The sequence below is a fragment of the Dama dama genome, chromosome 18, assembly GCF_033118175.1.
Source record: "Dama dama isolate Ldn47 chromosome 18, ASM3311817v1, whole genome shotgun sequence".
Taxonomy (NCBI): domain Eukaryota; kingdom Metazoa; phylum Chordata; class Mammalia; order Artiodactyla; family Cervidae; genus Dama; species Dama dama.
Window position 1 is genome coordinate 12,320,849 of NC_083698.1, and position 12,240 is coordinate 12,333,088.

The window sequence follows — 12,240 nt, forward strand, 5'->3', positions numbered from 1 at the left end:
ATCAGAAATCTGGGGCCATGCTTTCCGCGCCCCTTCTCCAGCTTCTGCTGATCAGGGGTCCCAGACATGCACAATGGTGCTCCTGTTCCGTTTCATTTCCTTTCTCCCTAAATCCACATTCCAGCCAGCAAGGCTCGGCTTCTTACATTTCACCCCATGGGCCAGGCTCTTTCTTGACAGGAGTTCATGAATATTCTCTCCCCTTGGCTTCCGCTGTTCTGTTAACCACATGTCTTTCAGTTCTCAGACTGGCTGTCTCGTCCTTTAGAAAGCCTTCTCTAATACCTTTCTCTAACCCATGACTGGGTTTGTCCTGTGCCCTATCCCTGACCTTACCAAATTATTTAGCACCATTTACCTATTCATGTGTTTTTTTCTCCTCACTGAGCACAAACTTCGGGGGGTCAGGGTTGTATTTTTCATCACAGAGTCAATGTCCAGCCCAGATCCTGCCACATGGTAGGTCTTCAATAGAGGGGCACTCCCCTCGTGGCTCAGACAGTAGAAGAATCTGCTTGCAATACAGGAGACTCAGGTTCAATTCCTGGGGAAGGTCCCCTGGAGAAGGGAATGGCTACCCATTCCAGTATTCTTGCCTGGCGAATTCCATGGAGAGCAGAGCCTGGCAGGCTACAGTCCATGGAGTTGCAAAGAGTTGGACACAACTGAGCGACTAACATTTTCACTTTTCATAGACCTAAGGAGTGAGTGAATGAATGGACAGCTAACCTAGATAGGGGAGGTCTGAGATGCTGGTCACAGACATTCTTTCCAAGCACATGCATTTTTTTTTTTCTGCGAATTTCCTTGGAAGCTTCAGATCCTGAGTCTGTGGGATACTCCAGTTAAGGGTTGTTGTCATTGACTCTCAAGTTTAAGATTTTCTAGTTTTTGTCTTGTTTATAGAGAATTAGAAATAGCCTTAAGCTTATGTTGGAGAAGGAAATGGCAACCCACTCCAATGTTCTAGCCCAGAGGGTCCTGTGGACAGAGGAGCCTGGCGGGCTACAGTCCACGGGGCTGTGAAGAGTCGGACATGACTGAAGTGACTTAGCATGCATTAAGCTTATGTTTGTTTTCTTCAGCTTTACTTAGGCTTATATTTTGAATAAAACGTGTTTAGAATAAAAAGGAAACAAAGTGCTCTTTAATTGCTAATCTGAGTGTCAGTGTATTTGCCATAACTGAAAACTAGTGTGAATTGGGACCACCCCGGTTGATTTTCTCTGCAGAACCCAGGAAACTGTGTTCATGTATAAAATTACTGCTCTCTGTGCCTTTGGATGTCAACTGCTTTCTTGATTGTGGTGTTATAGATGCAATCTGATTTTAAAATAATTATAGTGGCCACCATTTAAGATGCAGAGCCAATTTCGTGAAAAATTGGCTTTAAAGCAATGAAGTGTGCTTAATGAGGCCACCCTGAAATTGTTCCTGTCCTTGGCCTTCTGCTGAATTGCTGCAAGGTCAGATGAGATGGTTGGATGGCGTCACTGACTCAATGCACAAAACTTGGGCAAACTCCAGGAGATAGTGAGGGACCAGAAGGCCTGGCATGCTGCAGTCCATGGGGTTGCAAAGAGTTGGACAAGACTTAGCGACTGAACAGCGAACAACAACAGGATGGACAGAGGTTTTCTGACCTGTCCTCGTGTGTTAACAACTCTGCAGCTGTCTTTGGAAAAATGACGAATGATTCAGCTGACAAATTTTCTTTCTTCAGGTCCCCTCACTAGGTCTCAACTCTGATAACTGTCACAAACAGAAATACGATTTGCTGGGAGAGACATGGAGCATATTTTAAATCACTAGTATGCAAAAACTCTTTACTGAGTCATTAAAATGTATGAGGACTCTGTCTGTCGTATTTACATGGAAAATATCAAAGGTTTCATGATTAGGGCACTTGGTATAGCTGTCTTGGATGAAGAAGCACATTGTTTAGTTTAAGGTGTTAATTGATAGCAGTTAGGAACTGGCTTTGTTTCCAATAAGCCCCAGTTACCTAACTTTGCATTTTTCCTGGTCATCTTTGAGTGTCAGTAGCTTTCCTAAGCTTCTGTTATGTCTAGATGGACAATTTATCCTTACTAATATATGTCATCTGTCATTGTACTGTCTGTTTCGTTAAGAATGAAAAAAGGCAGAAAGCAGAGAGTGAGCTTGGAGGCACCTTGTGTTGTGGGAGAGACACTTTGGAGATGGAGTTCTGGGTGCTGCTTTTGCGGTGTCTGGCAATGTGTGTTGACATGAGGTTTACTCTCTGGTATGTTTCTTGTTCTTGTTAGTTGCTAAGTCATGTCCAACTCTTTTGCAATCCCAGGGATTATAGCCCGCCAGGTTCCTCTGTCCATAGGCTTTCCCAGGCAGGAATACTGGTGTGGGTTGCCATTCCTTCTCCAGGGGATCTTCACAACCCAGGGATCAAGCCCATGTTTCCTGCTTGGCAGTCAAATTCTTTACCACTGAGCCTCCAGGGAAGTCCACTCTAATATGTTTCTTGAATGCTTAATAATGAAAGTTAGAATGAATGAAAAAAATAAAAAGTAAATTCTGTGTCTTTCTGCCTAGGGCATACATGACAGAAAGCTATAGATAATATGCCTTAAGTTTATTCGAAAGGAAAAGATTCGATGGCTCTTCTTCTGTTTCACTCTATATGAGCTTCATTAGAACTCATGTTCATTATCACTGGCACCCTCTTGTCCTTAAATAAATCTGTGTTGAAAGGATGAAGAAAGGCTCAATTTTCTGTTGCTGTTGCTAGAATATAGAAATGGCTTTGTTAGGAGCACTGGGTCACTGGGAGTTTAGATGATGCCTTCTCATGGTAGTGTTGTAAAAGAGCTTTCTGAATGGGGTGTAGCTGGTGGAAACTCTCCCGAATGGTGTATAGTTCTTCAATTCGATATCTATAACAGAACAGTTACCAAAGGCAATTGTTTCATTCTTTCAGCATTTTTAAACTGAGCATCAACTTGTGTGGCGAGTTATGAACAAAATAGACACATATGTATTCTCAGTCAAGTTGGCAGTCCAGTCAGTTACTGCTTACCTCTTCACTGTAAAACCATGCTATGCTGTATTGGCTTTCTGAGGTGAATATTGCTTATCTTGTTTCTTTTTTTTTTATTATTTATATTCCAGTAGTGACAGTGGTGATTCCCTTTTCTTTCATTGCCCCACTTTCTCTTCAATCCTTCTTTTAAATTTGTGATTAGGTGAACATTGATATAGATCATCACTCTGCAAGGTCCTCTTTTAAACTCTTAGTTCTCTCTTTGCCTCTGGTCGTCCCAGGTGGTGCTAGTGGTAAAGAGCCAGCCTGCCATTGCAAGAGACATAAGAGATGTGGGTTTGACCCCTGAGGTGGAGAGATCCCTGGAGGAGGGCATGGCAACCCTCTCCAGTATGCTTGCCAGGAGAATCCCATGGACAGAAGAGCCTGGCGGGCTATAGACCATAGTGCCACAAAGACTTAGACACAACTGGAGTGACTTAGCATGCACATATCTTTGCCTCTGTTGTATGCATAAACTTTGGAACTTTCTAGTTTAAATGTTAAAATTGGGAAAGAAAGTGAGCTTTCATATCTTCCAAGATTAAACTGCCATTTCAGAAATCTCATGGATTCAATGAGAGAGCCTGAATCTTCTACATCCTCATTAGCTCTTATTGATCCCCATCATGGCAGTTTTCCCTCTGATGACAGAGAGCCAACTCATTGGAAAAGACCCTGATGCTGGGAAAGATTGAGGGCAGGAGGAGAAGGGAGCGACAGAGGATGAGATGGTTGGATGGCATCACCAACACAATGGATGTGAGTTTGAACAAATTCCAGAAAATATTAAGGACAGGGAAGCCTGGTGTGCTGCAGTTCATGGGTTTGCAAAGAGTCAGACACGACTTAGCGACTGAACAACAAAGACATCAAATACCTGAGAGTATTTTAAGCCTGAGGTGAATAATAACAGAAGCACTGAGCCCGCACTGTGTGCAAAGATGCATTTTGCTTATAATCGAGGTGTAGGTTACCATTTGGGAGTAAGTCAAAGTTGCATGAACTCTTTCTGCTGTAGATGCCACCATGGAAATTATGCTTTACTACTTTGAAATGTACTTTGTACTCCTGAAAGAGGTAATGTGTCTGTGAGGGAGCCCAACTTGCCCCCGGAGAGGAAGGCGTGTCTGATAAGTGGATAATTGGCTTTTGACAAACTCAGACAGTCTCATTCCTAGAAACTCACAAAGCCTTGTCGTGGAGTAGCTGCACATCAAATAGGATGTTATCGTGTTTCAGATGTGGGGCAAATGCCTTGTCTTAAGTAGTAATTGTGTTCTGAAAAAGAAGAGAAACCTGAGTATTTAATTCCCCCCAGAATTCCACTACCAACCTTCTTGAACCCGTATTTTGACTTGTTGCTTTTCCTTTAAGTTTCCCACCAAGCATTCTATTTTCATCATTTCAAAAAGACAAATTGGGCATCAGAAGCTCAACAAGGTGTGTCTTCCCCAAGAAAGCACTTGGGGAAAGAGTGTATCGCTCCTGAATGACATTTTGTTTTATATTTTTCCACATGCATAATTTTCTCCTTTGAGTTAATATGTATAACAGAAGCCTATGAAAATCAGAATTATGTAACAATACTTAGATAAGTATTGTTCACATGCCTTAATAAGAATTTTAGCCTGGTTTATTGAAACCATGGTAAACTTAGAGTACTGATACAATTGTGTATTTTACAGTTACAGATTTTCATAACTAATCTTACAGCCAGACACCATTAATTCCTTGTTTGCATAATCCCAAGTGTGAGGCATGAATATTACAAATGCACACGCATCAAGAACTGATGATATGTCTTCCCAGAGGGACACGGGTATCTAAAGAACTAGATAGATTTTTTGTTGTTGTTGTTTAAATCCACATCCAAGTTAGAAATATTTTGTCTTGATGGCTTCTTCTGAAACCAAGTGAGAAAAACTCTCCTACCATGTGATGGAGGCAGGAAAAAGCCTTCAACCCAAAGAGAAAGTGCTGGGTTAGTAGTTATTAAATGGAGCAGTTACAAAGTTTTTTCATCCTTTATACACATGTTTATATCTATTTAGGGCTTTTGCCTGATCTTTGCTGCCATGCATTTACCATTTCAGTTTCATCCAGGAAGCATACATTTAGCTCGCTTACTCACTTTCTCACTGGCATCTACTTTTGGTAGGCTGACATGCAGCAGAAGAAGGAACCAGTTCCAGATGACTCTGACCTGGATCGCAAGCGCCGAGAGACGGAGGCCCTGCTCCAGAGCATCGGGATCTCGCCAGAGCCCCCTCTAGGTACTCTAGAGCGCTTTGTGTTCACTCTAGCCTCAGATTTGACTTGCGTAGGATATACCATGTCCAGCGTTTACTATTCTTTTACATCTCCTTTTTTTGTTTTTATGTTTTAAGAAATGCTTTGGCTTATGGTTCAGGTGTATTTATTTTTGGAATTGAGGGGGCTGGAAAGAGATAGGAGGACAGATTGGTAGAATGGTTAGCAGTTGGCTGCTTCCTGGCTGATGCTGCAGTCCACCTAATCCACTGCGTTGCTGAGTATCTTGTTAAATGAGTTACCACTGGTAAATACCAGAAATCGTGAGATGAAGGAAAAAAACTTCATTTCTATTGCCGAATCCCAGCCTCTCTCTGCCAACCTAAATACTGTGAATCTGGTTATGAATTTCATAACCACCCCAGGCACAGAGTTATTCTATGATGAAAATAGAATGCTCGGTGGGAAACTTAAAGGAAAACTCAAAATGGTGACAGATTAGCAGCTAATTAACATGTTTAAATTTCTTTGACTGTTGTATATCTTGGTTTCATTGCTACTCGGCATCTTTACTGCAGCACCCTTCCTCCAGCTCATTCATACCTAATTACTTATCCATGACCTCATTCTATTCAGGGTTTGGATATTGAACTATTTCTTTTATTTGTGTTGAAGGTAACTTGTACATAATATGTTTATTCTGTCACGATATATCACTCATGTGATAAGTTATTTTATTTTTCTTTATCCATTTGCTTTCCATACATTTCAGAGTAATCCCAGGGTGTCTGTAAAACTATGTGATATTCAATATAGTAAACCAAAGCTTTAAAAATAATATATATAAATAAAGATAGTATCAGATCCCCTTTTATAAATCATTCATCTTTTAATTCCATCATTGGCTTTTATATTAAAATAAATTTTCATTTATTTCCATAATTATTTAAATTAACAATAAAAATTATACCACAAACAGTAAAATGGCAAGTGTGTATAACAATGTAAATAAGTAAAAAGGCAAAATATAATAATCATATAAATTATTAAATGTTTCTGGATATAATTCAGTATATACACACAAAACTAAAACCATGAAAAAACATTTTATACTCAATCTCAGTGTGTATTAATAGTAAGTAAAATCATATGTCTAACAATGATACAATAAACCCCAATAAGACGTTGATTATTTTGTTAGCTTCTTTGTGGTATGGGAGATGTAACCCACAGGATGTTTGAGTGATGGGCCTTCTGTGAGGAGCTGACAAACCTTTTTATTACTTAGTTGACAAGTAATACATGTTAGACCCTTGGCAATTATATTTTTGCTTCAAAATAGCCTTTGAAGTTCTGCTGCAGTGTGAACACTGGTTAAACGCAACCGTAGAATATTTGTTCTCCCCTAACCTGCATAAAGCCAGCAATTAAACCTTAAGAGCAAAACAGTTTAGACATCCCTAAACCATGACCAGATTCTGAACTATCCCGGCATCCCTGCCAAAGGGCTCTGGCAAAAGTGGACCCCGTTTTCAATTTTTATCCATCTTTCCGACTTACCCTCTGACTTATTGCAGAGGGTAATCAGTGAATTAATTGTAGAACCATGCGAAAATTCCTAGTTTCTTGACAGATCTGCCATTGTGTTATAGGATTTGGGCAACATAGTTAAACCCTTTACCTTATTAAATAAATCAAAGGAAATTGCACATGATTGAAACCAAATGGGAATCTACACTATGTATTGAAGTTGCTTGCTGCCCATCTGGCTTCTCTGGCATGAGTGATCCTGAGAACCCCTTCTCATCTGGCCTGGAGCCGCCTGGGGTATTTGCTGCCACTTCTATCTGAAGGACGTTTGGCTTGTATCTGAAAGATAGAGGGGAAAAAACCCATTTGCATTTCCTCTGATTTCTTTTCTTTTATTACCCTTGCTTTGAGAGTTCCAGCCTGCATTGACCTTGACCTTTGAACCTGTTCCTCCTGTCTTCAGAAAGGCGGTTTGCTTGTGTGCATATGGCCAGATGCAGAGAAACACAGTTCCCATACACAGTAAACAGTGCAAGGGGATGAAACCATTAATTAAGTGTAAAAATAAAGCAGCCTGGCATTGTGCTTTGTTTTGAAAGAGATTTTTAAATTACCGGGTGCAACATTTACCCTTTCCTCTATCTGTTGCTTGGTCTCTCATAGCAAATGCAGTTTATACTCCACAGACAATAGACTTCCCTCCAAGTGCAGACACAACGGCAGACTTTTCTAACTCCCCGTGACCTTCTAAAATTCCTCAGAATCACTTACTTCATAAGCTTTGAAAGTTTTATAGACACCTCGTTTTATTTTGAATAGGTCACATCTATACTAACAAAATAAAGTGGAGAATTAGAATTATCTGGATAGTTCATGCTAGAGAGGGATTTGCCTTGAATTATCCAGGTAACTGTCTTGATTCTCCATTTTACTTTGTTAAGGTGGACATGGCCTTAGAATTTCTAAGTTAATTCTGTCTAAATTCATTTCAAATTTTAATTTCCGAAGTATGAAAAATTCACTGGACTCTTTTCCTTTTCTTTTCTTTCCTTTTTTTTTTTTTTTTTTTCCTTATCCCATCTCTCCTGGCCATACAATCACTTTAATTTGAGCCCGTTTGTTTTGATTTATCTGACACTGCTCTTCCCCAGTGCAGCCGCTGCATTTTTTAACATGGGATACCTGTTATTTTCATTATTTAGTCCCAACCCCTATGTCTCCCTCCTCGAAATCAGTGAGCACTCCCAGTGAAGCTGGAAGCCAAGACTCGGGCGACCTGGGACCGTTAACAAGGTAAGAATTGTCCCTTCACAAAGGCTATGGTGGGATGTCAATAATACCTCCCCCCCTCCAAAAAAAAGCAAGAAACCAAAGGTCTGAAAAACCACACCATTCCTTTGTACATTGTTAACTGTGTGCTCCTCTTTATGTATCAGTCATTTTTTTATGTTTACATCTATGGTGGCTTGCTATTTTTGGTGACTTTGAACCCTTGAAGTGATAAGTATCACTCTTCCATGAATAGGCTGATTTAATACCATGTATCTTATTTGACAAACACAAGCATATCCATTGGCTTCAGTTTAAAAGAAAGTAGGGAAGGACTGAAGACAAATGGAATATATATCTAGCTTTTCATTGTTCTACCTTGGTTTTGGTTTCCATGAGAATCTTTGTGAGTGTAACACTGAGATGTTCTAACCCTAAATTTACTTTTTCAAAAGTCTTGTTTATTTGCTTAATAGAGGTGACAAATTTGAGAACTCGGTCCCGCAAAGTGTTTTTGTTATCATTATTAATTATTATAATCATCAGGATTAACTGCTCCGTTTTTGTCAGTTGCCAAACTTTTATTACACTAGGTATATTCCAAGATTATGCAACTAACTTCTCAAGGCCGATATAGACATTCTCTAATTTGACCACTAAGGGAACATCCAAAATGTAGTGATGTGATGAGAGAAAGGAGAGGCTCATTAATATGCACGGGGTCATGGAAACTTTCTTAATCCAAGTGTCTTCAGCAGGTTTCCCACATGTGGGTGCCCATAGGCAGGCGATAGAGATGAGTGGGAAATGGGGCCTTTGGCAGCTTAGCTAGCGCTCCCTTTATAAAGTGCAGATGGTCTCTTCACTGCCCTCGGGCTGGTTGAACTCAGATGGGAACATGGACCCAGTTTTTCCACACCTTTCAATTTTTCATGAGAAGCTAAAAATTCAAATATTTATGCAACAATCTTATAGACATTAAATGTTAATAACTTTGTTAAAAGGAGTTGTGAGCTAGATTTGGCTCATGAGTTGGTGATGTCTGACCTCTCTTTGACTTTTCAAATAATCATAAAACATTTTAATGAAGTTTCAATAAAAGAAGCAATCATCCACAGCCCCAGCATTCTAACAGATCAGCCTTTGTCTTGTCAGGGTACCTTTCAATCATTATCTACCTCTGTGTATGCCTTGCTACTGTATATGTTCCTGGAGGAAGTGAAGTGAAAGTCACTCAGTCATGTCCAACTCTGCGACCCCATGGACTTATACAGTCCGTGGAATTCTCCAGGCCAGAATACTGGAGTGGGGAGCATTTCCCTCCTCCAGGGGATCTTCCCAAACCTAGGGATTAAACCCAGGTCTCCCGCATTGCAGGCAGATTCTTGACCAACTGAGTCACAAAGGAATTCCTGGAGGAGAGGTATACAATTTTGCATTTTTCTCTGTTCACTTAACACCTTATTGTGAGCGTTATCTTCTGATGGTCTGTTGTTTTCAGAAAAGCCTTGGCAATTTTGGTAGAGAAAAACAGAGAAATGAGAATAGGGTTAGCCTGTGTTGTAGGATTTTTAGCTCTCTGAAATCAGTACATAAGACTAAAATGATTTCACCAATACCTGTCTGTTCATGTGTTTCAGACTTGAGTGTTTTGTTTTCATAGGGTCTTTTGAAACAGGTTGGACACTGCTTTTAATTTGAGAAAAGCGAACATAGAGGCTTTTGTGGGCACCAGGCTGGTTTATGTTAGCAAATTGCCTTTGTGATTCAGAGTAGCACACGTCTTCCCTTATCTTTTGCTTTGAACACTTCAAAAGGTCTTTGAGGGTGGGGGAGGAAAAATAATAATAACACAGCATGTAAGATCTAACATTTATACAAGAGCTGGCACAATATAATCACATTCCTTAGGGGGGTCCATTGGCCTATCATTAAGTTAATGTATTTGCCTGTTTCTGCACAGTGACGGGATTGTGTCAGTGATGTTTAGTGTCAAGGGGTTCCATTGGCAGTGTTAAATACTATTACCGACTTCATAGTTGACGAGCCCTTTTGACGACTTCTAGAGAAAGTTGACTGATGCTGTTAGCACTCTGGGGACAGAAGCAGTTATTCTGTTGGAGGGAACTTCATTCCTTTCCCCTTCTTTCATGATTTTTTAACTTAACCACTTTGGAAGAGGTGCTATCTACTCCCACCTCGCACAAACTCCGCAAACTCCAACTAGCTTCACTTCTTTATAGAAACATTCTGGCAAGAGCAGGCAACTGGAAGTCAGTGAGTATATCCCTTGCTAAGTGCAGGTTTCATAGGGATGCAAAGAAACTGGCATTGAGGAAAAGTCATTAGGAATAGCTTAGTAAATCGTGCCCTTGTTTTGAACTTAGGCACATTGCATGCAAATTTATGTTTTTGTTTCCATAAAGTATATATGTGAGTAAAATTTCAGAAGAATGTTATATTTCAGTTTTTAAAATTCTACTTGGAATGTCTTTTTCTGTAGAAGAAACATCTTTGAAAGCAGTTACTGTTAACTCTGACACTTCATAAAACACGAGACTGAAAAAGCACTTGGTAATTCCTAAGAATGTAACTCTATAGCCATAAATTTACATATTTGTGTAGAATTTGGACTTTTTGAAAAATGGAAAATCTTGCAGAAGATAACTTAGCAATCAAAGCAACACATCTGGTCCTACCTAAAGGTACACATAAATTCTGTCATTCATTTGCCAGACTTTCAAACCAAAACTACAATTTGCTTTGCAGAGTCAGAATTAGCAAACATTTCTTAAATAACCCCTGTAAGTGGTTAATTTGGAAATTGGCATACTTAATATCCTCTATTTTAAAGAAAAGGTTAAATATTAGTGCTTTAAACATATGAAGTATAACAAAAATTTCTTTTATTGATTTTTAAGAGCAGTTAAGTAAATTTTCTAAACTGAGTGAATAGAGAGTAGATATATTTAACATTTTTTCATTTATACTAGTATGATTTAATTTTTAAACTTATAGTATCATAATTTGTGTTCCAATTTCTGCTTCTGTAGTTATAGCCTGCTTCTCATTTACAATTTACATTTGTGGTACTTTTCTCTTTCTCATAATTAGTTTTGGTAGAGTCAATTAATCATTGTTTGTTTAAACATACTGAACAAAGAACAAGCTCTTGGGTTTAAAAAAATTAACGTATTAATAAAAAATCTGAAAAACTAGTTATACATGTAAATGTATAACTACATTTATGGAAAAAAATCCTAAATATGCTATTTGCAGCTGGAATCCAATAGAATATTAAAAGGATACAATGTTATGCTTAATTGTGTTGGATTCAAAAATTCAAGGATATTTTAGTATAGAAAAATGTTACCTTAATTCAGCACATAAAAAGGTCAAAGAGGGAAAAGTAAATATTGCAGTATATACTGAAATGGTACTTGCAAAATTTAAGCATCTAGTCTCATATTTTAAAACTTAGTAAGCTAGAAATATAAATGTTTTTCTCAATATGATAAAGAATATTAATTTCAAACCAAGAGCTGACATCTTTGATACATGAGAGTAAGGCATTAGCATCTTATAGCTCTTAAAGAATGACTTATGTTTAGTTGAATACATGTCTCTCTTCCTCAGGAAATGATAGGTTCCTTGCAAGAAGGGAGTAAGTCATATTTGTGGTTGTGTCCATATAATAGGTGTTAAACATTTATTGAAAGAATCAAGTATCATCCTACTTTTTACAGGGCATGGAGGCACAGAGAGAATAAATAATTTTCTCAGGTTCACACAGGACATAGCTACAATACTAGGTTTGAACCTGGGCAGGTCGATACAAGTTTCCACAATCTGTACCTCAGCCCTATATCATCTCTAACAGCATTTGCTATGTGATACACAACCTACTCCATAAGGTAATTGTGATTAAAGAAATGAGTATCTGTAAAGCACCAGGAGAGGAGTCTGTCATATATTAAGAATATGTGAGTTTCAGCTATTAGGTTGATGAAGAAGTAATTGTGGTTTCAGACAATGATTTTTAAATCATTAGAACTAGGCTCAAACACATTTTTATAAATCAAAATAGGAACCATTACAATCAATACATTTTTGCCAATAAGAAATGTTTG

General features: G+C 38.7%; 1 protein-coding gene across 1 annotated transcript in view; it reads left to right on the forward strand.

Annotated features, from left to right (window-relative positions):
• The window catches only part of DYNC1I1 (dynein cytoplasmic 1 intermediate chain 1), a 370,725-nt gene that overhangs the window by 49,121 nt on the left and 309,364 nt on the right, over positions 1-12,240 (forward strand). The window contains exons 3-4 of the mRNA XM_061166296.1: positions 5,220-5,334; positions 7,993-8,134. Coding sequence (XP_061022279.1) covers positions 5,220-5,334; positions 7,993-8,134 — 257 coding nt within the window. The remainder of the gene's footprint in view (positions 1-5,219; positions 5,335-7,992; positions 8,135-12,240) is intronic.